Below are 26,492 nucleotides of genomic sequence, written 5' to 3'. Positions count from 1 at the left end.
TATGACTTTCCCATCAAGAAGAAATACTACAGTACCTTACCTGTAGGCATCATCTGAGGGGAGCTGAAAGATGCGCTTCTGTTGTTACTGTACAATATAGTCCCTAGTTGAGGGCAGGGACATACGCAGGAAGAGCTGATATGTCAAACAGTAACAGATGGCCAGGCTCCCTCCTCACCTACAACGCACGCTACATGTCATTCCATCTACCTACCCCCTCGTCACTCATGAGACCTGTCTGGCAATAGTTACGGCCTCGGCAACGGCATCAGCAAAGGCCCGGGGAGTCTGTGGTGGAATGCCCTCAGCACAGCCCCTGACAACATGGTGGACTCGCAGCCCTGCAGATTGCTGTACCATCGACGATCCGTCAGTAGCCGGAGAGTCCGGCGCCTGATCCGGGCCTAGCATGACTGACGGAGCGCGGGTGGGCGGCAGCGCATCCAGGACGTTGGTCAGCCCTGCCCAGGCCGGGTCGCCAGCGCGCCATAGCCCTGCAGCGCGAGGAAGACGTACAACTAGAGGTACCAGCTCTTGGCCAGTGAGAGGACAGGGGAGGGGAAGCAACGGCCCATGTTATCTGGCGGCACTGTATCGGGCTGTATCAGGTATGAACCCCAGCGACTCTTCAGGAGTTTCGATGCGGCAGGAGTGCCGCTGCGGCGTTGGCGGCAAAGATGACCTTGTTGATACCCAGCCTGTACGTCAGATCGACAATGTCCTCGAAAAGCGTAGGTCGTTCCACACCTTAGTACGGGGGCCCCAGGTGGATAGGGACGTTGTCATGCCAGGAGTTGCTGATAGGAGATGATCAGGCGAAATCCCTGTGCCTGACGTCTTAGCACTGCGTCGACAACGTACGAGACGATGAGGAGTATGGGAGGCTATGAACCAAGATAGTCACCAGGATGGTGGAGTTGTCAAGCGCAGAGTCGTGGCAGGCGACGGACAGCCTAGGCGTGTTCACAGGCCGCAGTAGTCTCAGAGTATGCAGCCGGAGGCCTCATCTGGGTTCACTTACTGACGAGCAACATGGAAGACTAGTAGAACAGCGAGCAGGAGGCCTCGTATAGGCCGGATGGGTGTGGAAGGGGGGGGAGGTGGACAGTATAGTATGTAGTTGCAGGAGGTTGTATTGACAGGCTATTACTGGCCCATCTAGGTGGGCTTTGTGGGCATGTTGAGTTGGTTGAAACAGCTCGGGAACAATGTTTCTACCAAGAGTCTCTGTCGACAAACAATCAACCGACTGATATATTATTGTTTACAGCCAGATCTGGATCCATTCGACCTTGGCAGACTTAGAGCTAATCACAACTATGCCAATGGGGCGACTTTGCTTCTTGAAGGACGAGTCTTGTCGTTGCAGTGACTTACTATATGTTTGTTCTCAGAGTCTATGCTGCTAGTGAAGACAACGAGGCAGTTCACAACAGCCGTCCGCCCTACTATCACCATACAGACCAAGGTTCAGCTATTAACACGGCTGTCCTTTTAAGACCCACAGGATCTCCGGTCGATAGGGCTCGCCTATCATCCTCGACATGGCCCTTCTGGGACGATTTCCTCAGCGTGTCAGATTTTAGCGGCGGTCGCAACAGGTGGGAAAGAAACTCCATCTATATGTCGATGGGCGATCTCACGGTAGGTATTATTCCGTCAAGCACGAGTGACATTCAGAGGTGAACACCCCCCTGTAGGTTTTGGGGGGGTTCTTTTGTTGTTCAAGGGCCGTAGGGCTGACTCTACCGGCGCCTTGACCGATACTTGCTTACGTTCAGACAAGAGCCCATCCTTGTTCAACTCGACTCTAACTCAACTCTAACCTCGCTAGGTCCAGCTTGATGCCTGTTGTCGATGCCACTTGCTTAGGCTTGCTCCCTGTTCGCAATGACGGAGTTGGACTGGTGTGCGGCCTCCGATAAGCTATGAAGAAAGACAGCTCAGCCGCGAGAGTAACCTCTGGTCTTGGTCCCTCAACTAGACCAGTCAGGCACAAAGGTTCCCTGGCCGTCTTACCGGTGACCGGCGACTCAATTGGCAGCTGGGCAGCACCAAACGAGTCAACTCATGCAAGCGAACTACCGAACTACCGAACTACCGACTGGTTATGGTGCTGACTATGGATCAGAACGGTAGTTGCCGCATACCACTTTCAGTAAGGTAAGATCCGTTGGGAGTAAAGTCTTGCCTTGTGGCTCCCACTTACATTGAACCCGCAAAAGGCTTGGGGGGTAGTACCACAAAGGTTTATTACAGTATTCTCTCTTTGGTGCTGGCTGTGTGAGTTGAACATGGATGCTACAGACAGGGATCGGTCGAGACCGGTCCAATTAGTGGTCTTCTATATGCGTTGCATCCCAAAGAGGCTCAGTAAACGCTAGTATACAGATGACGAGTTTGGGGGATTCTTTATCAATAGTCTTGGTTCACGGAATGACTTTTGACAACTGATGGATGTTGATGATGTGTGGAACATGACTCGGCAACTTCAGGCCTGCAGATGAGGGTGTACTCTCAAAGGCTTCATTGTGGCATCTCTTGGAGTTTCCAACTATGACACACCGTCAATTTCACATAAGTTGATGTTGTGTGAACAATGACTCGGTAACTTCAGGCCTGCAGATGAGGGTGTACTTTCAAAGGTTTCATTGTGGCATCTCTTGGAGTTCCCAACCATGACATATCGTCAATTTCACATCAACCCACACAAACGCCGACTCCTCACCAGAAATGCAACAAGATGATCCAGACTTGGTAAGATTGTCCGCAAACTGAAAAGATTCAACAAGTATGATCCCTCTCACAAGTACGAGTCTCCATCGCCGATGCTAAGCAACATAGGTAGCAAGTTGATACTGAAGCCATTCAACGGCCATCTCCCCTTTCCCAAAAGCTACAGAAGCCCAAACCTATATCCACCAACTTCCACCTCGCCACAGCTCTCGCCCTAAAAGAAAAGGGTCAAAAAGACAACGAAAAAAACAATTCTCTACTCGGAGCTGTTTGGAAAGTCGGGCGGCAGGTCGCTAGGAATGTCGAACCGCATGACCGGCCCCAGCCAGGACTCGTAGTCGTCGGGATTCGTCTCGTTGCCACGCCACCTTAAAGTACGGAACAGCACCCGATAGTCGCCCGCCGCGATCCTAAACTTGTCGCCTTTGTCGCTTGTCAGGGAAGGGTCTAACAAGGCCAGCCCCAGGAAGTGGCCAATATCGGTCGATTGCATAATGGGGCTTCCCTCCGGCTGAGGCTCGAGGGATTCGGCAAGAACGAGGCCGTACGTGGGCACGTCGAGGAAGCCGGGCAAGATGGGCTGGTCGGGGAACTTGTAGTCGATGTGGACGTCCGGGTCGAAGCCGTACATGGACGGCACGAAGGAGACGTTGGCGGGCACCAGCTCGAGCCGCAGGAAGCGAGTCATGATCGTGTCGATGCGGAAGACGGGGATGTAGGCCTCGTCCAGGTCCGTCGTCCAGTTGTACGTCTCGAGGTTGGGCGTCGGCGTCAGGGCATCCGCGAGGAACAGGTTGGTGGCTTGTGCCTTGAGGATCCCAGGAGAGTCGTACGGCTTCACGGTTGTCACGTTGTGGACGATGGGGCCGACCTCGGTCCGGTTATAGGGCACGCCAAGGTATGGCACCGAGTACTCGTCGTCGTCGTCGGCCGTGATCTTGATGAAGCCGCTGTACACAGGGTTCGCGAACGGGTACATGTCGGGCTGCGGCTTGATCTGGACCTCGACCGTGACAGACTGGCCGGGCCCAAGAGTCACCGACGACTGCGAGAACTGGGCGGAAGCGGGTATGTCCAGAGTCAGGGGGAGATTCGCACTCGAAAAGTTGTCCTTAATGTCAGACAGATAGTTGTTGGAGAGGCGGTAGAACGTCCCCGGGACGTGCTGGAGCGAGTAGCGCTTGCGGGAGCGCGACTGGTTCGAGATGGTGATCTTCTGCGGCGCCGGCGAGGCCGAGTCGCGCAGGCTGAACTCGGCCGGGCTGATGACCGTGTCTGCCGTGACGGCCGCGTAGGCGTCAATCATGCCGGCACCTTGGCGGGCCGCAGATGCCGTCAGCTTGGAGTTGAGCTCGTTGACCGGCCTCGCCGTCGTCATGAGCCGCGCAAAGAGCTGGGGCACGGTCAGGCGCGGGTTCTGCGACTTGAGCAGCGCCAGGCTGCCGGAGACAAAGGGGGCGGACATGGAGGTTCCCGACAGCACCGCGTAGCCACCCGCGTCGACGGGAAACGTCGACAAGATGGTGCCTCCTGGGGCCGAGATCTTGGGCTCCAGCGTCATCTCGATCGTCGGGCCGAAGCTGGAAAAGTAGTCAGGGGCGCTGCCATAGGGGTTCGCCACATCGACGGCCTTGGTGCCGTCAAACGTCAGGGCGTACTTCTTGCCGGCTGGCTGCTTGGCGAGGCGGCTCAGCAACAGCTTTGAGTTGTCGATATCCAAGTACAGCGCCGCGGGCTCGCTCCCTGGCTCGTCGACGAGGATGTCCTGGGCCTCTGACATGGTGACCAGGAGCGCCTTGACGCCCAGATCGGCAGCGGGACCCCAGGCAGTGCCGCACCAGGACTCCCACGACACCTGCAGAATGGTCGTGTTCCAGTTCAGCTGCGCGTTTGAAAGGGCGTCCCAGGCATCCTGGTCACAGCCGCTCGTGATGTTGGGGGTGATGGGGACGGCCAGGCCGTATCCCAGCTGGACAACCTCGACGCGGCCCAGCTCAGAGGCGGGGAAAACGTTGATGTAGTTGATGGCCCTGTGCTGGTCGTCGTGAGCTGTCCACGCGGTCGGGTAGATGTCGCTCTCGATAGAGCCCACAGAGAGGGCACTCAGCGAGATGGCGGGCGTCGACGACGAGTACGGCCCGGCAGTGCCAAAGTTGCCTATGGAGGCGACGACTGCCACGCCGTGGCTGGTCAGCTTGTCGACGACGTCCTCAAAGGGGTTGATCTCCTCCCAGGCCTGCCAGAGCCCGAGGGACATGGACACGATGTCGGCGCCGTCTCGCCACGCCTGGATCATGGCCGCAATCAGGATGTCGTTGGTGGCGCCTCCTTCGCAGCCAAAGACGCGGTACGCGGCCAGCGTTGCTTCAGGAGCCACGCCGACGAGGCCGAAGCCCTGCTTCTTGGGGTCCTGCATGGCCACGATGCCTATCTCAACAGTTAGGGACTCATCTTTCTTCTCATAACCCCTTCGTCTGCATCATCACGAGCACATACCAGCCGTGTGAGTGCCGTGACCACCATCCGCACATGTTGCCAGGGGGTCGCCGTCCGGTTGGGGGTCGTTGGAGCCGTCATATGCATCTCCCACAAAGTCGTAGCCCAGGGCAACCTTGTGGCCTCGCCCAAAGCCGCCTCCCAGCGCAGGATGCGTGTAGTCGATGCCGCTGTCGATGAGGGCCACCTGCACGCCCTTGCCCTTGATGCCCTTGTCGTGAAGCTTCTGCACGTTGCCCATGTCCAGCGGACGGTTCACGTCGGAGCTGCCCCGGTAATCCGGCAGCTTCGTCCCTCCCTTGTTGACTCCCCAGAGGCCACGCAGCTCCGGCCGCGGAACAACGGCGACGCTCCAGGCATTCTTGACACCGGCAGACGTTCTCAGTGTCGCAAGGTCGACGGGGGAGTCGAACGAAACCGACACGCCGTAGAAGATGTCGGTGTCGTTGTACTGGTGGCGCACACGCCAGTTGGGCTTGGCTCCCGGCTTGGTCTTTGCGAACCGGTCCTTGGGCTGGAGTCCTGGGTGGAAGTCTGGCTGCAGCTCGACGATGAAGGTGTTGGGGACGACGGTTGTGTTTTGCTTCGACCGCAGCTGGTCCACGTTCGTCGTGACGGTGAGGGAAGATGCTCCGCTCACGAGGGCCAGCAGGCCCAAGGTAGGACTGAACTTCATGATGCCCTCAGCTCCCAATCGCAGACTCGAGAGCTGGGTCTTGTTTAGAGACTTGAAGGACGGGAAACTTGTTGCTTCTAAAGACCTTTGTATGATCTTCAAAACGCGGGTGAGCCGTATCCTTCATATACCTGCCACCGACGACGGCTATTCTCGACACAAATGCGCAACTCCGACCTCCGAGAGTCCATCATACGCTTGCGCATGATCTCGTATGCTTTGTGCTTCCTCCCCGCCCTCATCACTGATGACGGCGCCGATCATGCGGAGTTGTCATCGGCAAACCGCTGGCTGGTAGCAACAGCCGTCTGCCATCTGACGAGCTGCGCAACCATCCGATCACCAGCAGAATACGAGGTCGCATCTTGCAGTTACGAGGACCAGGGCATTGCCCGCCCGCTGGTGATGGCTTCGTATCGGCTGCATGGTCTCCAGCACGACAATGCATTTCATCGTGCCGCCATCTCCGCAGGATTGAAGAACAGGTAAGGTAGGGATACGCTCAAATACGACGGGTGACTGGGACGTGCCGGGGCTCGGCCAAGAACTTTTGCTTCCGTGGATCCGGAGACCTCTTAAATTTCTTTACGTCGTCTGGTCTGTTTAAGCTTCTTATGTGTCCCTACCGCTGTTATTTTAAGCTTGGACGATTCCTTCGGCAGTTCGTGAGTGGTTTGCGTCAACTGCCAGTAAGCATACAGACAAGTGCCATTATCTCATGCTAAGCTGTGGATTTCTGACCGGAGACCCCTGTCTCTGGCGGTAAGCCGAGAGACCAAAGCAGCGTAGCAACGGATAAGTAGAGTCTCTGAGGGGTAGAAGCAGACATGGATGGAGCATGGAGTAGAGGAGAAGTGCTTCGAACATCGTACGTCTACTGCAACGCAGCCATGTTGACTGCTGACTGCTGCTATTGACAATGTCACCCAACGTACGAGGACGTACGTGTCGTACAAGCATTTGACAAGCCGGGTCTCGAAGTTGTTGTTTACATCTAGCCCAGGTGTGCGGTTCTTGCTGCCTGTCCAATTAAAGACCCAGTTCCAACAGGCCGCCAAATTGATCTGACGACACCAGACATACCCAGCGGCTTGAGCCGATTTGGCAACGAGCATTTGTGTCTCTGCGGGCAAGTCTTGAACTCTCAGTGACATGCTCGTACGAGGATCTTGTCGGCGTATCTGGGCCGTGTTATCCGCCGACCATCATGACTCTGAATCTGGTCCCTTGGCATTATCCCCACGGGTGGTTACATATGGCTTTATTGAAGTTGGAGTTACTATATTGGTAGAAACAGTTGTGCAGTCGTGCTATTGGTGGAAGTTCTCTGTCAGGAATCCGTTGAATTGACGATTGCTCAACGGCCTAGTTCGACAAACAACAAAGACTGATCGTGCTAGAGACTGGAACAAGTAATTTCTGCGATTGGAGGGTGCGAGATATACTGATAGGATAGGCGGCATTTTTGACCCGGTCTTGTGAGCGTCTATGATATGGCAAGTATATGGTGGCCTCCTTGATGTGGTGGTTATGAGAGTACCATGGATGCTACTCTGGTGTTGAGAAGATATGTTATTCATCGTCACTTCAGAAGTGTCCAACATGTTTGTCTTCTCTCTGGTCGAGATTGCTAAAGATGTGCCGAGTATGCGTAGCAGAAGATCAGCCAACTGTCAAGTTTGAGCTTTGTTGATTCCTCTCCTCACAGAATAGTAGCATCTATGTCGTACTGGGAATCAGCAACAGTTAGATCACATAAGGTCATTTTCCATGTTTCTATCCAGACCCTCTGCTCGCAAGCGGAAATATCCAGAATCCTCAACAGAGCTATTAACTATCTGCAAATCTCACAGGCTCACGGCTTGAAGAACTTGACGATGAGGCAAACGTCATCAGCCAACGCAGGCGGATTTTCCACGCCAGGGGATCGGCCTCCAAACCCAGCATCTATCCTTTCGTCAACATTCCCTGCTCCTCACCGCGACGGGCATTCAAATCTCGCTGTTTAGATTCACCAGATTTGCAATTGAGACAGAATACTCCAGAGAGTATTACAAGATGTGGTACCAACAGTTGCTGAACAGTTAGGGGCTGGCTGCTTCGAGCGGAGCACTAGGTGAAAGGCCGTCTGGGTTCTGCGCCTGGATAAAGGCTCCGACTGAGATAGTACAGAGAGACATGTTTGAGGATCTCGTTGTCCATCATGAATGATCGGCCGGTTCCTCGGCCTGAGCCGGACAACTGGGTAGCTTCGTCAGTGATGGCTCCTGGAGGGGAGAATGAGAGCCGAGTTGTTTGCAGATGATGAACTTCTCGTCGAGTCAGGACAGTTGCCCGACGGAACTGTTATAGAAAGCGAGGCCAACTGTGTTCACTTAGAAACAGTTGGCTTTCGTGACCGTCATCAGATCAAACATCATCCCCCGCAAGCGCAATCCAGTGCGGTGGCTCAAGACAGCAGCCCGGAGAAGGCGCCCAGAAGAGGAGGTGTCTTTATCTTGCGATGTTTCAATACGGCCGATACCATCAAAATGAATGCTGAGTGAGTCTAGTTTGACCAGTTTCCATTCTATTGCCTCACCGTGGAAAAATGTGCTGGCTCATCGGCACTACATGAGCCTATATAGTGCTGACCTAGGTATTGCTAACAATTTTATTTAGCTGTATATAGAGCCTTCACCCTCCCCGTCATGGGCCGCTGTTATCAAGATTGTACCATGTGAGAACATGGTTGTTACATCCAATATCAGCCCGGTGCATTGTGCCGCGGCGAACTGATATATCGAGGTATTGACGGCCATAAGCTTCACGATGCAATATCGAGCCGCGTCAGCAGTCGAGGCATTGGACAGGCTACTCAATTACCAAATCTAGACTTTCATGGAGTGTAGTTCTAAGTATGACCTCAAACTGTAACATGTATCTTCACGCCTTTGGTATGCATTTTCAGTTTTTTTCGGTGATAGAGACGGCGCTGTGAGTGAAGCCATCATGAAGTGGGCTAGGGGCGCCGACAAACGCGAATCGAGTGCGTCGCGACAGAAGGGCTTTCCAGGGGAAAGCGTGCTTTGTAGAGGACAAACACAGGTTATCTCCTAATCAACATAAATCTGAGCAGGTTGATACCGGCGTTACATCAGGAAGCCAAGCAGTATCACAGCTGGAAGCGATGAGACAAGCAGAAGCTGAGAAGCAGATCAAGAACGACATTCTCCTGCGGCGATCAGCCAGCTAAGCCGGGCGCCATCTCGGGCTGGCCCGCCTCGGATTGCCTACCGAGTTGTCCTGCTCTAGCTCGGCTTCCATGCTACCGCCTTGAGATAGCGTTCTGAGTTATTCTATGAATAGACGAGATGGCGGAAGCAATCACAGAGGGGCCTGATAAGATGGTCTTCCTCTGTTGATGATTCTGGAAGCAACCTTCACAAGGGAAAGCATCCTGTCTGTCGCATTGAAAGTTGCGGCATGCATGGACAAGCACTGACACCGTTTCCCCTCGAAAACGGACCGCCATCGAAACGGTTTCAACCCACTCCCAACCTAACCATCTCGCAACAACGAACAAGGCCAGACGAACAAGGCGGAACTCACCGTCATTCCACCTTTTAGCTGAAATGCACGAATCGACCAACCACATCCCCCAATCCAGCCCAAATCTCACAAGCTTTTTCTCCCGGCAACTTGTCCTGCAGCTGCCAGCAAACCACAGCCCCCCCCTTCACCGCCATACACAAAAGGGTCACACCGTATGTACAGCAGCACGCAAAGGCGGCTCCAATATAAAACCCACAATCCCCATCCAAAAGGAACCCCCGTCAGTCTGCCAACACAGCACCGCATCACCAAGAATATGGAGAACCGATGGAAAAAATCTCGAAAAAGGGTCAGCTGAATATCCCTGTTCGCAGTTCTTCTTGGGCCGCAACGCATCCCTCCAGGGCGTGCGTCAAGTCCCATGTCCGATTATCATGCCCCCATCGCCCATCGCCATGGGAGAAGAAGTAGAAGAGGTGGCCTGCATGGAACAATGACAGAACGGGCTTCTGGAACGTCGAGCCGTGCTTCCACGCGCTTTACCGCTGCCTTACTGGTGAACCCCCTATTCTGCTCTTTCTTCTTTCTCAGCTGGGACTACGGGCGTGCATGAAAGACTTACATGGAGGCATGCATGCCGGGGCCGCTTTAGCATCGGACGGGGTTACAGTACATACAGGACGACACGTGTGCGCCCACATGTCAAGTGCCGAGCAGAAGACGGAGAGACGTTGGCATCGAAAGTTGTGATACTAGGGACTAGGGACTAGTTCTGGTAACAACAGAGAGACAAGAGATTGAAACCAACAATGCTCATCGCGATGGCTGCTCGAATTCGCCTATTATTAGACACAACACGAAGCAGCACAAAACAATACGGCCTCTCCGAACAATAACAAAAGGACAAACCCTTATCCGCCCAACTCTTTGTCACTCGTAAAGGCGTCAAGCCACAAAGACGGCACTGAAGAGCTATGCGTACGTACTAGAGCAACACTGAAAGGCTTGAAAGGGGACAAAAACCATCCACACCTCCTCTAGGATTTTACCCACGTACTGTACAGCCCACTCACACCTCATCGCTCCTGTTACCCTCTGCTGTCAAGCCAATTCTCAGGTCGTTTCCAGCCTCACCGGCCTCTCAGGCCTCCTCTGAGCCGTTGCCCGGCCCGGTCAATCCTTTGCCTCCCCCCCCAACCTTGATTCTCCCTTGACCGGACGTTTTACTCAGAAGGCAGCAAAATAAACCAGACAAGCCACAGCAACATTTCGCTCCGGTCTAACGTATCGCGCTCTGCTATACCTATGGTATGTCTTTCTTTGCCTCCCGGAGAATAGCCCGAAGCCGACAGCACTTCCCGAACAAACTGGAATGATCTCGTCATTTGCTCTGTATTTCCTTCGTAGTGTCGTAATGGAGCTTAGCCTCGTGCTTGGGCGGGTGCTGCACATGGCATCGCGTTTTGACAGCTCACCCCAAGAAGCTGAAAGGGGGGGAAAGACGGGAGGAATTTAACACTCGCAACCAGCTGAAGAGCTGACCCCAAAGGTTAAAAACAGACTTGATCAATCAATCACTCCCGATGCACAGAATCGTAACAGCTCGTAATCATCATCAGCTCACATCAATCACGAGAAATTTGAAACCTCTCGATTCTTACGAATAAAATACATCATCATTCGCGCACACAAGCTGAATCGTCTCCCATCCCGTCTTTCACAGCATCATCAATCACAAGCTATCACGACTTCAATCAATCACCACTTCGATTCAATGAGTCAGTCAATGACCCGACAGTCCGGATAATACAAGACGCCCAATAAACCAAGAAGAACTGCCGATCGACCGGTCGGTCGCCAGAGAGGGAAGAAGAAAAAAATCGTTCATTCCCCCAACCTTCGCGCGAGACCGATATCGTTCTGCTTGTAGCTGCGTGGCGTAAAGTTGGTCCGCACGCCACAGCGGCACAGATCGCGTCTTTTTTTCCCTCCTTCTTTTGGTCCGATTCGGTCGCAGGCAGCCAGTCCTTGTCCAGAAGATTCATGTCCCTTCTGTAGATCGTTTGTTCTGGTGAACGCCATCTGTCACTGGAGAGTCACTGGAGGAAACTCCTAATTCTGCAATGCTGTTTTCGTCATGCTGTAATGGTATTGTAGTAGAGTAGTCTGGTCTATGATCCTGGCGATTTGACTTCGTTATGATGCTCGTGTCATGCCCCTGTCATAGCTGCCAGCCTGCAAATGCCATCACGTCTATCACATCTACTTCCCAGCTACTTGCAATCCATATTCACAGTATGAGTCAAAGAGTAATTGTAATGCTTGTTATTGTTATGGTATTCCTGCCATTCAGTTTCTGTCAAGATCATGGTATCTCCCATCCCGGCATGACTTCATCCTCAACTGCTCGATAGCAAAACCGCATTAATCCCTCCCTCATGAGTGATGATTGAAACAAACGATTATTGTTCTACAATAATGGAAAAACCCAATGAATCCAGCTCCCAAACCCCAAGAATAAAAGTAGTCAACCAACAGTGAGTCGGTCGCTCTTTTCCCGGTGATGCCAGAACATTGTGATGGGGGGATGAAGTACAGTTCGAGCCCGCGCTGATCCCGATGCAACCAGTGAATGAATATGTGATGTTGATGATGATGATAGTTGTAACGCCAGTGTAACCCGTATGATATGAATAACCGATGATGATTTCCTTTTGTCTTTCCCGTGGGTTGTTGAGAGGTCTAAAGCGTTGATTCGTCGTAGCTGGGTATGGTAACGATGGAAAAGGAGGTCGGCGTTGATGATATAGTGAAAAGGTGCCAAAGAGTAATCGATGGGGGTAGATGATGATGTTGATGAGGTGATATAGAGGATTGCGGGTATAGATTGCATCAAGCAAAAGAGGAGAAGGCGGAGAAGAGGAAGCAAACAAAGAGGTGACAGCCCTGCATCAAGCAGGCACTCCACCTCTCTGTCATATATACCAGAGTGACCTTGTCAATCTTTGTTTCTTTCACTTCCGGTGCGACTTCTTCAGCGCCTTGCCGTCGTAATGCCTCCTCGTGCGCTCGCGCCCGCGGCGCTCCTCCTCCTCGAAGCTCTGGTTGCCGTCGTCGCTGCTGTTGCTGCTGGTGCTGCTCAGCCGCGACCGATCCTCCTCGTACCACGCGCTCAGGGGCTTGCCGCCGAACATGAGGTCCTCATCCTCGATGATGATGGGCTGGATCCACGCCTCGGCCTCGAGGTCAAGCTCGCGCGCTGTCGGGTCCATGGCCTGCAGGTTGGGGAGCAGGTAGTAGGCGTCTGTTGATGATGATGACTGCTTGGGGGACATTTTGTTTGCCGCGGCCAGCGCAGTTGTGTTTGTTGGGAGAGAGAAAAAAAGGTCGTTGAGAAGACCTGGTTGGATTGCGGTTTGTGTTGTGTCGCTTTCCTTCGCGTCGACGCGCAAAGTTGTTTGTGTTTGTTTGGTTTGCGGTAGTACGAGCAGTGAGGTATGGGTATATGTGCTCGTACTGGGAGATTATGTCGTGATCGTTGTTCGTAAAGAGGATCCTGATCCTGCTCGTGATGTTTCGTATACAAGATGTATGTTGAGACGTTTGGTATATGGCTGCTTGAGAAGAGGAAGAAAGAATTATAAGATCCAAAAGAAAACCCAAGCCCGAATCCGGGGGAGTGAGGGCGCATTATAATCACCCGCTTGATGCCCGCTCCTCGGCCCCGGCGCTCGAGTCAGAGCAAGCCAAGGCCACACTACCCAGCTGTGCGTCCCACCGAAGAGCCTCGCCTCCCTCCCAGGCTCCCTCGGAAAGGGGGGGCGTGTGGAAAAATTCAAACTGGGGTGGGAGGCGGCGTGCGTGGACCGGGACCAGCCGGAAAGGGGGTCAAAAGGCCCCGTCTGAAATGATGGTCCGAGCATGTCAGGATGACCCACGGCTTTGCGTGCGTGTTTCCTGCTTTGCAAGTATTCGCAACTTCATGTTCGCCTCTGTAGTATTACTCATGTGTATGTATAGACAGTTGATCGCAGAGACGGAACACACGCCCGGGGAATGAAACCAAAGAACCCATTCTTGCTCACGTTCGATGCGGCACATATCTCAACAAAGGCAGCTGATGCAGACTGCCCAAGTCACAATCTCTTTGATAGCATCTCGACACCCAAAGAAACGCAACAACTAATCGCAGAAAGAAAGAAAAAGGAGAGAGCTGTGAGGGGGGAGGGGGTGCGACACGGGCCCCAAGGAGGCGTGCCGCCAGCAAGGGGGGGAAGACCAGAAAACGGAGCTGCTCTCCGCCTTTTCAGACGGTGGCGTTTTGTCTTTGTTTCTTCCTCCTCTTTTTCGCAGTTCGTTTCGCGCTCCTTGTTCGCCAGGCCCCGGTCGGAGAGCTGTAGAAAGAAACAGATGCCTCTTGAATGTGCTCCTCTGCCATCAAACCCCGGAGATCCGTCCGACTTGTCTGCCATTATTCTCTGAAAATCCCTCTGCCACAAAGAGATTTCCCCAGAACATTCGACCGTCTTGATGATCGCGATCCGTCCCCCATGTCCTCCCATACTTTGTCGCCGGCCACGCGGCATGCCAGTTCACGGCATTTTTCTTTTTTTCTTTTTTGGCTTGCAGTTTGCAGCTTGCAGCTGATGCGCTGGTTCGCCCTCTTTTTTCAGCTGCGGGCCGTTGGGAACCTCAGCCTCGCTGCGGGGACACGTATGTCTTACGGTTTGCAAGCATTATTCAAAAGGAAAAGCAAAGGAAAAGTGTGCCCAGTAATTAATATCCATACATACCCAATACTACCACTACACTACATGAGCTGGCTTGCCAGTAGCTGGACGGAGATGCGCGGCTCAACAGCGTGAGGCAGAAACGTGTAACCCATTGCATAATAGGTAGTAATACTACTATCGCCCTGCATGTTACAGCTACAGTATGGATTCGAGTCATCGTGACTATTTACCCCGTACTTACATTGCGAAGCCCATTAACGTGGACGTGGACGTGGACATGGACGTGGACAAGGACATGGGCATGGGCATGGGCACTTGGACATGGGTTTATTGCCGGGGAAGCTGATGCCTGCACCGCCAATTTCACCCAAAGCTTGATTCCGCCCTCATTTCGCGTCCGACAGATGCAGGGATGCGCTCAAAACGGCGGTATCTCTCTCTCTCTCTCATCTTCTGTCAAGCCCTTCACCGAGTGGCGGACGTAATCCGGACTCTCTTCTTGTCCTCACAAATGGCGGTCTCTCTCCATATCTCGCCATCTGTCGCCATTCTCCAGGGATCGCCCGTTTGATAGACACTCACCCTCCCCCTGTTCGCTCCGCCTCTTCCTCTCTCATCGTTTCCAAGGTTCTAATAGTAATCCTTCCTTCCACAACCCACATTATTGGGGGTGGCTCAAGGTGATGCTCGCCCGCCAATCTCTAGGTCTGAGCCACATCAGTTGAGAAGCATCGCGGCCGTTTTTTCTCCTTTACAACACAGTGTATCAACCTCGAGAATCCTTTTGTCACAGTTTCCCAGTCCCAGTCAGTTTAGCCCAGATAGAGCAAGACGGTCCGCTCAGAGAGGATCGAGAGACATACCACAGCCAACAGCAACAAGAGTAAGAAGAGGGATAGAAAAATCAAAAAAGAGGCTTGCCCTCGTAAAAAAGGCCCGGCCTGCCACTCGCCCAATCGGCCTCGAGCAGTGGCATCTCGCCCGAATCGACGAAACGACGCCGCCACCCTCCACCACGATTCAGTTGCTCCCAACATCTGCCCAACTTGCTGCTGCATGTGGCACATGGTTGCAGAGAATAGGTACATAAGGAGGAGGGCATAAATCGAAACGGTGGCCCGAATTAGGCATCCCGTTTTGAAAGGGGCTGTTCCCTTTCCTCCCACTAATGCACGCCCGGCAACGAACAACCTTAAAAAACGATTTGTTGTCTGGTTGCTGATCTTTTTGGAGAAGGGCCGTGATGCTTCGGGTCTTTGTTCTGTTCTGTCGCATCCGGATAGCAAGTCTTGTGCGTTTCATGTTCATTCCCTAATATTGCCTTGATTCCATGTCGGCTATGCCTCTCGTCCTATTGATCACAAGTGAAAGAAAGTGCCATGAAAATACAGGTAATTCGATAAGCCACAGCATCACCTGTGAGACACGGAGAGAGACACTTACACTCTCCCTCGCCCAACAACTCCAAAACCCCTCCCAGATCGACATCAACATCACGCCAGAAAAAAGCACATCTCCAACATAGTACTAATTCCACCCCGCACGCAACTCCCAAAAGCATCGCGAATGTGACTCGTCCATCAACCGTCAGGTATATCTAAAGCGAGGGCACATCAGGCACTCACTCACTCACTCATCTGCTCCCATCCGGCGAGACAAAGCACGGGCGAGTCTGTTCATTTTACCACTCACTCTCCCCCGCCTCGCCCGCATCATTACCCCCGTGCTACCCGCGGGGTTATTAGGCACATCATCTTACACGGCGGCAAAAAAAAAGAGGCACATGGGCCATCTGGTTGCTAGTGCTAGTCTCTCTCTCTCTCTCTCTCTCTCTCTCTCTCTCTCTCTTATCACCACCGTAGAAACCGACGGCCCCTTGCATCTGGCATCAGGGATTCCCTCTCGCACGGGCGCAGAGTCTTGCATCCCCGGCAAGCAAGTGCTCAGCGGGCCGAGTCGCACAAAGAAGGAGAAAGGAAGTGAATGAGCCTCCTCATTTGCGTTGTTGACTGGTTGACCCAAGCTCGTCTCGCCTGCGTTTCCCGCTTTGGCAGGTCGTCTTTCAGTGACATCCGACAGTGAGATATTCGCCGCATCAGGCAAGTAGGAATCCAAGGACAGCGTCAAAGCAACAAAGGGAAACGTTCAACTAAAAACTGAGAGTCCAATAAATGACTGATTGTTCCAAACAAAGAGAGAGAGTCTGCTCCGTCCAGCAGCCGACCAATCTTCCATATTGTAGCATCTGCACAGCCCCGTCCCGCCTGAATATATCCCCCAATAAGACGAGGCTCCTTTCCTTTGCCCGTAAGCCCATCTCTGCCTCCCGTCTCTTCACCAGGTCCAATCACCTCGCTGAGCTCCCTCCCACCAACTCATCCTCCAAGAGATCAGTCACTTCTGCTTTGGTTTCTGACTGCATGCACGGCCGATCGACTTGCATGAAAATCCAGCCCGAAAAAAAGCCACCAACATTCCCAAGGGTTCAAGCTCTGCCAGTCATTTCAACTTTGGGGTCCGGCATACCCCGCGATCATCAGGCATGTGAAGTATATCATAAACGAGTATGCCGAGCTTGTAAGATGTGACGGGCGACCGAAAGACAAATGATATGCTGGGAAACCAAAAAGACCCCCATCATTTGGCTTTTCAAGTCCGCTTTTGCCTAATAGACGGGCCGGCCAGCTGGGTGCATCTGATTGACGGGAGTCCCTCACCGACGCGATATCACCCGCATCATCTGCCCAAGCCGCGTGTGCCCACGCCTGTCGAATCGAGCTCTTTTTGCCAAGACGGAGGGGGAGTGGGCGTCAAAAAAAAAAATCAACAGAAAGCACGACGAATTCCCAACCCGCAAGCAATCCATGACAGAGGAGGAATGATTGGGGGGGGGGGTGAGTGCGGAGCAGGACGGGTCACAAAAGAATAGTCCGTCGAAGATGTAACTGTAACCATGTCTTATTGCTTCAACCCCAGACTAGCAACTGTCAAGCTGTGCTGCTGCTGCTGCTGCAACGGAGCATCTCGGCATGTCACAAGCAAACTGGCACAGTATTATGAGTGCAACAAGCTGGACGGAGCCGCCATCGCACAGCAGTATGTAGCATATCGGAGCTGCTTGGACTCTGCCTGACTCACACTTGTTCCTCCCCCGATGGCTCATCGTCAGCCCTACTTTGTTGGCAATATGCAGCCTCTTTTGATACCCTACCTCTTCCATGGCAGCCTGTATCACTTACATGCTGCATGTGTTATTTGATCTTACAGACATCATACACCACCACCACCACCACCACCACCCATTCTGCCCTGCACATGTCGCACAATGTCAGCTTCCTGACCCAATCTCATGGAATCCCTCCGTCGCGATCGCCGGGCACGAGGCGCAATCGGCAGGTGAGCAGAGACACGCAATGGTAGCAATTGATAGCGACACCGCCAGTCTGGGATGGATGGGCGATGCAACGCATTCAAGCGGCTATTACATTGCCCGTCCACCTACATACAACAGCATCTCCTTTGCTGAGTCTTTATTCCAAGTACTGTACACACGTATTCCCCGGAAAGAGAACCACCTCGTCGGCACTGTATCAAACCAACGGTTCCATATAAGATAGTAGTCGCGATAATAGCCTGCAAATAATTCGCCGTTAGGTCGTCCGACCCGGATCCTCTCTCGGCGCAATAACCCGCAAACTCCTCTTCATCAATGTTTTTTTTTTTGCCTTGATGCTGTTTGTTAGCCGCCCACTTTCTTCCCCAGATTTCACCCGAAAAAAAAGCAAAGACCACCTCCTCTCGCATCACCAACTTGCGCTGGGCCGGCTTCCGGCTGGACGGGCAAATGACTCGAGTAGGTTCGTTGATTCTCGTGATAGTCCGTCCGTCCGTCGAACAATGATGGGGGAAAGCTCCGTCAAAGGGCGGGAGGGGGGAAAAGGCAGATGGCGCCTTGTCTAATGAAATCACCCCGCATTGTCCCGTTGATAGTCGAGGACTTGTATCGATATACTAAGGTAGTAGTATTATCGTGTGTTTCTTCAATATCCTGGTGCCTAGCCTGTCAAACTGTGATAATGCGTGTACCTCCGTGCCTAAGTGATAACCTCCCCCTCCCTCGGCACAAACTTCAAGTCGTCGTCGGACACACACAGCCTTGACACTAGGTAGACAAACAACACCAACGATACACGTATACCCAAGAGGAAATCCAACCAAAAGGTCAGATGCAGCGGGCTGCCCTTGTGACAAGCCATCGACAACCCAGTCGCCCATCGGCTGTTGCTCTGCCGAGGATCACCGGAATCCCGGTCGCCCGCCCTAACAGGTATGTAACAACTGATCTCAAGCCCGCTCAACCGTGCGGTGCGACTCCAACTTACACACATCATCTGTCTCATGCCTATCCAAGGTACTGCTCTCAGCCTGACTCAACCCGGCACCTCTTCGCACAGTCCCAGTCATGCGAACAAAGCAGCACAAGCCCACGCGCCTCCATCTCAAGCGCAATTACTAGGCATCTCAAATGCATCAAGCTCGACAACAATCCGAACGCAACCGCATCCAAGCGGCGCAACGGCAGTCGACGCAGATCCCGCATACCCCATCCAGATTCCCAGGGCAAAACAATGCCGCAGTCACGGGATGCCTTGTCATAGGTGTTATTATCCTCACATGCCGCTTCTACCCATCGCACAAGACACTCCTTTTCACTGCATTCTACCCTGAAAAACCCCCGACTTGACAGAATCGAGATCCCATCGCAAATCCATAGCCAGCAAATGTCCCTCCTGATTCAGCAGCCAGTTTAAAACGGTAGGCCTCTCACATAAGGTATGTATGTACTTCTGTCTTCCACTAATTCCTTCATGCTCCCAAGCTTAAAGCAATTCCCCCCCCCACAAAAGCCCAAACACAAGATTTCACCACCAGTCAGTCAAACAGGCATTTCCAACAATGACATCATCAACTCTGCAGACATTGTCTATAGTCTATAACCCTTGCCTCTTGAATTGCGTATTTCGGCGAGTATGAAGCCAAGCGGGTATGGAAATAATAGGGACCGCAAAATAAATATGTGCACACATAAGGATGATATAAGCACACATAACACGCAGATCAGCGCCTGTTATGTGTGCGTATTGAGAGCTTCTGTGTGCTGATAATTCGAAGATTCCCTATTTTTCCTATACCCACTTGGAAGCTATGCCAGCATGCAAATTAGATGAATCCAAAACATAGCTAATCAGTCAGAGCCCAAAGCAAAACAAATCCTCACCCCCGGGGCGTCCTTTTACAGCAAAACCCCCCATTGCCTCCATCAACCGTTTTTCCATCTTCTGAACCTGTTTATTTTCCATTCCTCCATTCCAGATTTCCCAGTTCATGCTCCTCTTCAGCAAATCCTCGGCTCAAACCCCCGAGCCCCCGATCAGTAAGTGACGTCTCTCATCCCATGTCTGTCATTCGCCTGCAGGGGCCGCGTAAATCAGTGACGTCATGACGTCATTCCCGCCTCAGCCCGGAAGCTGGATACTATTCCCAGATCCGTCTCTAATCTCATATGATTCGCCCTCAAATTCTTCACATATGTACAACTACCTTGGAATAACCACCCAATTACACACCTCGTGAATGAATCAAAGACATTCTCGCAAGGGGGCGATGGCTTTCTCTCTATCTACCCATCTATAGCCAGCCAGTCCTTCCGTATGCGTATCGTCACTCCCCCCGGAACTCCGACTGCACCTTGAATGACGCAAACCTGTTTCTTTCGATTCCTCCTGGATTTTGCACATCTCCCGATCGAGATGCTCACATACGTATCAACACACACTACAACTGCATTGCCCTTTTCTTTTTTCAACACGGCTCAGACGTCATGCTTGAGTCTGTCTCATGGCATTTTCGCCTCACATTCTCAATTCCCATGATCAATGCCCATGTCATGTCATCTCAAGTCGTCACCCATCAACCAGCTAGGGGCACGCACTCCTCTCTCTCCAGCCCTCCTCTCTATGCTCCTATGCATCACCACTCACTCACTCACTCACTCAATCAAATCATATCCCCAACGCTCTTCATGTCCCGAATCCTCCTCGCAACCCACTCCTCACACCTCACATCCCCATACCTCTTCTCCCCCTCCCCGCCAACAACAACACCACACGTCTCATGCAACCCAAACCCCCAGAAAAACGGAATGCTAACCCTCTCCCTCCCGCTCCGGTTCCTCGCCCGATGGACAGTGCTCACATACTCGTCATTCGTAATCCGCTGCATCAAGTCCCCCAGATTCACCACCAGCGTGCCCTCCATCGGCCGCGCCCGCAGCCACTGGCCCTGCTTGTTGAGAACCTCTAGCCCGCCCTGTGAATCCTGCCATAAGATTGTAAACAACTGAAAGTCCGTATGCGACCCAATCGACACCCTCTCTTGCACCCCGTCGTCCTCCGTAGTATCATCATCATCATCATCGTCCTCACCATTATCGGCTGCATCGCCCGTGCGCCGCTCAAGGGGAGGATAGTAATTCAACCCATACGACGCATCGGGATACCTCACCTTCCCATCAAAACAACCCTCATCCAGTCCCAGCCCCAAAGCAAAACACCTCGTCAGCGCCCTCGCCAGCCTCAAGCACTCCCCGATATGCCTCGTCAAGCTCTCCTTCAGCTGCGGCAGATTCCGCGTCTTCTCCCACGGATACTCCTCGCATCGTAGATACCGCCTCACCTCTTCCGGAATCTCACCCAGTCCCTGTTCCCCAACGGTATCGTCGTATCGGGGATCGTACCGATACGAAAAGCTCTCTCGCACATCGATCCCCTCATAAGGATTCAAGCGCTGCGTATTTGGCGCTCTATATCCATTCTCCCACTTGGCTTTCCTCGAATCAGCCCTCATCTTGATATCCTTGTCCTGTCGGAAAAACGCCAGGCAGGCCTCGTACGCATCTCTCGTCACGTCCGCCGGGATGCCGTGGTTCTTGATGTAGAAGAAGCCCATGTTCTGCGCCGCTGCACGCACTTGTTGCGCTACGGCCTTTCGCTCTTCTAGAGACGGGCTGAACGTAGGTGAAATGTCAATAATGGGCATCTCGGACGGGAGCGCGTCGCGAAGCGGAGTCTTGAGAATGGTTCGCGTGACGATGCCGTTGGGTGAGGCGAGCCGGAGCTGTGTTGTCGGAATTGCTTCTGTAGCCATGGCTGATATGCGATGCCCCCTTTTCTCTAATTCTTGTCTTGGATGGATTATGGCTTCGCTTATTGGCTTGATGTGTGTTGTGACAAGTCGGGAATCAAATCAGCATTCACGCGCCTTTATGTAAGAGTCAGTCTGTCGTCAGAAGTTAGTAGAAGCCATCCCCATCAACGCCCAGCATTCGAGAAGCGGGGGAGATGCTTACTTGTACAGGCAATACTCGCCTGACCAAATTGATGCATAACGCCCGGTACATGTAGCCCACCATATCACTCCAGTCCTGCAATTCCCGTAGCACACACAGCGACTAACACGTCGTATCACAATGCAACGCCCAATGCAAAGTAAGGAGCAGACCGTCACACTCAATTCAAGACTCAAACACGCAGCGAATTCTTCCTACTGCCAATGATCCATACCCCATCCCTTGTCCAAAACTCCAAAAACACCAACAAGACACACAAGAACAAAGACCAATGGCCCTTCGGCCGACCTCCTCCCCCAAAAAAAACAAACAACGCGTCCCTGGGTATCTTTCCGGTAACGCCCTCGCGATGCAGAATTTGAAAGAAAAAAAAGAAGGAAAGAAAGTAAAGAAACTCCCTGCCAGACCCCGTCTTCACTTCGTCAGAAGCGATGGGATCCGCACAGCTCAACCAGCGGGAACCTTGCGGCTCAACCACTGGGAACCGTACGGCTCGACCATCACTTCTGACTCCGTGTCGACGCGCGCGTGGCGCGCTTCGGGGCCGGCGTCCCGTTCCCGACCATGCCTAGGCCCGCAGCCAGTCTCGACGACCGCTGCCTCTGAGTCGCCGCCGAGGGTTTGGGCGCGGGCTTTGACACCCGGCTGCTGGCCGGCTGGGCTTTCGCCGCAGCCGCCGCTCCCCGCCCCCTCTTGGGCTTCTCCTCCTCCTGGAAGTCCGCCAGAGGCTCCTTCCAGACGACGCTCTTACCGCGCCGTGCTGTCGAGGCCTCGGCTTCGTCCTGCTGGCCAGCCACCAGCTCTCCGTCCCCGCCCTCGTCCTCTTCGGAGAGCCTGGCCAGGAACTGGGCCGGGTACTCCGCGTTCCCCTTGTTGCGGCGAGTGTTGGCCCGGGTTTGGTGGACCAAGTCCTGCTGCTCGGTGCGCACCGAGCCCGGCGTTGCGCCTGTAGGGGGACGTCCGCGGCCCACCTTGACCGGGGCCGGGATCGAGGATTTGGGGATCGCGCTCGGCCTGTTCCTCAAGCGGGTCGACCGGCGAGATGCAGCGGCGGCAGCGGCTGGAACCTCTTGAGGCTCGACAGCGTTTGCCAGCGCGTCCACGTTCTCGACCGTCTTCGCTTGTGCCGCGGCCTGATCCTTCGCGAGGGGGTCCTCGTCGTCGGACTGGCTGTTGGCGGGAACAGTCGACTTTCGCGGAGAGGATCGAGGAGCAGTGCGAACCCTCTTGGTGGGAGGCTCAGCACTGCTCTGAAACTCGTTCTCATCTCCTTCGCTGCTGTCGAGCTTGCGCTTCTCTTTTTGCTGAGGCTCCATGTTAGGGCTCCTAGCTCCAAGAGGAAGGCGCTGCGCCGGGGCGACGGGGGAGCCGCTCTCAGTTGATGAGGGACGTCGCGACCGGGGTCGCGAACGTCTGATGAAGTCGCGCAGGTAATCACGCTCCGGAGAGTCGTGATTGCGGACATTGGCCTCGGACTCTGTGCCACGGTTCGCGCTGCCCGACGAGCCCGTGTGAGCACTGGTCTGGTTCACCGGGGTGAAAGAGGAACTGAGAGTGGGTGCGGCGGTGGAGTGGACGGCAGCGACCATGCTGGCGATCCTTGACTCGGCGGCCTTGTCCAGGTCGGGCGTTCGCTCCAGCTCGGAGAGAGAGGAGGAACTGTCCCAACCATGGACAGACTGGGAGGCCTTTGCCGGAGACGCCTCCGTGTAGCCGGGAGTGGTAGGGCTGCCTTCTTCGTTCTTTGAGGGAGATGACTCGGCCGGCCTGGCGGAAGAAGTGTCGAAGTCGGAAACAATAAGAGTCTCGTCGTTGGCTCGGGCACGAGGATCCACGTTTTCGTCGTTGTCAGGAACGGGCGGCGACGAGGCTGGCTGAGCAGAGGACACGCTGAAGTCGGAAACAACAAGCGTCTCGTCATTGGCTTGGACACCAGGTTCCTCATCGTGCGGGTATTTCTTGACGAAGCGGTAAGCAGTGGCATCGGGTGCCGACGGTGCCATTTCAGATGGCGACGACTCGTCCAATTGGTTCTTGGGAAACAGGTGGGCGTAGCTGGGCGGCAGCTTAAACCGAACCCAGAGGCGCCCATCAGACTCGACAACCTTGACGCCGGCGTTGCCGTGGCATGCGTTCTGTGCCAGGCTGGAAAGCTGCTTGATTGCGCCAGCAGGAGTCACGATAGCCGGAGCGCCAAAGATGCTTTCAGGGCGGTGCATATCCTCGACGAAGACGTTATCCTCACCTTGGGGAGCAGCCAGCCGCGTGCAAGTCTCCTGCATCCTCCTCGTGTACTGACGGGAGAGGTCGCTGAGATCCATGTCTTCGGCTTGTTCAGGGTCGGTGCATTCAGACGCGGCGTTATGGAGAGGGTTGGTCTGAGCAGAAGAGGCACTGAAGTATACAGAAGCTTGAGAATGCTCGGGCGACGGGGAGCGGATGTCTCGACTGGGGGAGGCGGGCTCTTCGATGGTGGGCAGGATTCCACTCGACTCTTGAGCTATGAAAGACTTTTGAGGTGAGAATGAGATTCGGCGCGCGTTCTGTGACTTGAGCATGTTCCTAAACAGTGGCTCACTCTTGCGCCGCCTGACAATACTGGTGCGCTCACTCTCAGGTGCGTCGGCCGGGTTGTTAACCCACGGCACAGAACCGCTAAAGGAGGGAGAGGCGGGTTGGAAATCAATGTGCGCAGGGTCGTATGGTCTGACAGTGGACGATGACTGGCTATGCTGCATCCACTCGGGCAGCGACCTGACCAAGTCTAAAGAGGCTCTTTCATCAAGAGGCGTAGTAAAGGCGGCAGGAGAGGACGCTCGGCCAGGAGTCGAAGGCCTCAAACCGCTCCACTTAGAAGGAGTAGGGGCCCTGGGGCGAGAGTAGAGGAGGGGAGATCCTGCCATGATGGAGCTGTCGACCATCGAAATATCGGAGAAGGACGGGTCGGGCTCTTCGCGAGAAGGAGAAGACAGTGGCGCGAGAGCAGGCGTTGGCTCTGACTTGCGCTTGGGTCGCCAGCGAGAGAAGGGTGACTCCTTGGGTGACTTGGTGGTCCAGCGGATGATTCCAGGAGTAGAGTTTGCCGACACGGGGGAAGACGATTTGCGGGCACTGGGGCTCTTTGGAATCGTAATCGAGGGTGTCCTTTGGCGGGGCGAACCGTCCCTGCTGGGTGGCGGGGGAGAAGCCGGCTTGATGGGAGAGGGAGAGGGCTCGGCACGTGAGGCAGAACCGGGCAGCAGCCGAACAATCGTGTCGCTGAGCCTCTTGCGGAAGCTCTTGTTGCTCTTGGTAGGGCTGGGAGACTGAGTAGAAGCGCGCTTCGTGGGCGACTTGGCGTCTGACATGGATTCGTTGGGTTCCAGAGTGAGGATGCTCGACTCGGTAGCGTCGGCAATGTCTGATAGTTCGGGGATGCCGCTGGCAGCGAGGAGGACTCGGGGGTTGCGGCGGCGAATTGATCGCAGGTGGACTCCAGCCTCTGTGATGGATGCCATGTTGACGTCGATTTCCTTGACGCCGGTCTGGACAGCCTTGGAGAGGATGGGATGAAGCTCGCTGTAGATAGTGCCGCCATTTCCACCGCTGGCGTACTCGAACTTGAGTGAAGAATAATCGACGAAACGTCGCTTCAAAGGGACGACCTTTCTGGAATATGTGCTCTTCTTGGAGAGGCTTCTCTGGTCTGACAGGTCGGTGTACTCCTCGTGCAGGAAGCAGTTTGCGACGTCCACTGCAGCAAATGGTTAGCCAAGGCCAGCTCAAGTCGGACAGCAGAAACAGAAAACATACCCTTGGCGCGCATGATAGTGCTGGCCATCTCTGCTCTCGAGAGAGGCTCTCCGCTCAGCTCCAACACGGCGTCCTCTGCCGGCGGCACAAACGAGTTGAGGCGACGACGGCTCGCCGGCTCTGTCTGGTCGAGCTCTGGGACGACCTCGGTCTGCGCAGCGACCTGGGCTGCCATCGCCTGCTGCTGCCTCACCACGCGCATATCAGCGGACCGGCCGACCCGCTTCATGATGGTGGCGCCCTTGCGAAGAGCCGCAGGGCCGGCGGCGACAGGGACGCGGCACCAGGCGCGCGGAATCGTGGCGGGCTTTGGGGCGCCCAGCATGTCTGCCCACGAACTGTCCCTCCAGAAAGCAACGTCAGCAATTGTCGTCGTGATGGCAAGGAAGGGAAATCGTCGCTTGAAGAGAGACCGAAGAGCCCACGTACGCTGTTGTCTCGGCCTCCTGGGCCACTGGGAAATACGTCACAAACGACGCTGGTAGAGAGTTGCTGCTGCGCGACTCATTAGCCCACGATCCGGTTCCAGAGGTCGTCCCGCGCCGCCAGTCGCGATACCGCAGCGCAGGTCGAGGCGGCGTCTTACCTTGATCCGGGCCTGTGCCCGCTTCCCCATCGGGGGCTTGTCGTGCCGTCCATTGCGCAGAACGGCTGGTCTTCTGGTGCCACGGTTCGAGAAGGAAAGCTGGGAGGAATCCGTGGTTTGAGAAGGGCGGAATGCTGGAGAGGTGGAAGAAAGGTGGGAGGAGTGGGAGGTTAGCGGGACATGGGCAGGGAAACAGGTAATGAATGGGTATTCAATTCAAAAAAGATCAAATCGAAAGCTCAAGTGAATTGACCGTCACCCCACGCGGACGCGTTCAGTGGAAGACTGCGGAATTGGAGTCGCGTGCCTTCATGTGCATGCGTAAAGCGCGGCTCGAGCTTCAAACTGCCAAATTTCGGGATGGGGAAGCTCGAAGATTGTTTACTTTGGGCCCGAACAGGTAAGCGCGGGGCGTGGCTAGGCCTAATGGGGCAGTGAATACAGTGGAAGGGGCATTTGTTCATCAAAGCGTGACGCGTAAAGTGAAGAAGAAGTGAGTTTGACACAGCCCGACATGATATGACAACAATA

At 54.2% G+C, this 26,492-nt stretch overlaps 4 protein-coding genes across 4 annotated transcripts; all 4 read right to left on the bottom strand.

Annotated features, from left to right (window-relative positions):
- Positions 1–2,992: 2,992 nt before the first annotated feature.
- Positions 2,993–5,908, bottom strand: TRIREDRAFT_109276 (uncharacterized protein; the record flags this gene model as incomplete). Its single annotated transcript, XM_006966917.1, has 2 exons — positions 2,993–5,163; positions 5,233–5,908. 2 exons carry the CDS (start codon positions 5,906–5,908, stop codon positions 2,993–2,995), a joined length of 2,847 nt encoding a protein of 948 aa, XP_006966979.1.
- A 6,548-nt stretch (positions 5,909–12,456) lies between these two features.
- Positions 12,457–12,777, bottom strand: TRIREDRAFT_109275 (uncharacterized protein; the record flags this gene model as incomplete). The annotated part of the gene is made up of 1 exon (XM_006966916.1): positions 12,457–12,777. One exon carries the CDS (start codon positions 12,775–12,777, stop codon positions 12,457–12,459), a length of 321 nt encoding a protein of 106 aa, XP_006966978.1.
- Positions 12,778–20,232: 7,455 nt separating this feature from the next.
- TRIREDRAFT_65029 (uncharacterized protein) lies at positions 20,233–21,381 on the bottom strand (the record flags this gene model as incomplete). Its single annotated transcript, XM_006966915.1, has 2 exons — positions 20,233–20,609; positions 20,661–21,381. The coding sequence occupies 2 exons, from the start codon at positions 21,379–21,381 to the stop codon at positions 20,233–20,235; spliced, it is 1,098 nt and encodes a 365-aa protein (XP_006966977.1).
- Positions 21,382–22,083: 702 nt separating this feature from the next.
- Positions 22,084–26,014, bottom strand: TRIREDRAFT_109273 (uncharacterized protein; the record flags this gene model as incomplete). Its single annotated transcript, XM_006966914.1, has 3 exons — positions 22,084–25,316; positions 25,376–25,713; positions 25,962–26,014. 3 exons carry the CDS (start codon positions 26,012–26,014, stop codon positions 22,084–22,086), a joined length of 3,624 nt encoding a protein of 1,207 aa, XP_006966976.1.
- Between the last annotated feature and the right edge of the window lie 478 nt (positions 26,015–26,492).

Source organism: Trichoderma reesei (assembly GCF_000167675.1).
Source record: "Trichoderma reesei QM6a unplaced genomic scaffold TRIREscaffold_15, whole genome shotgun sequence".
Lineage (NCBI taxonomy): Eukaryota > Fungi > Ascomycota > Sordariomycetes > Hypocreales > Hypocreaceae > Trichoderma > Trichoderma reesei.
This window is presented reverse-complemented; position numbering and strand designations above follow the sequence as displayed.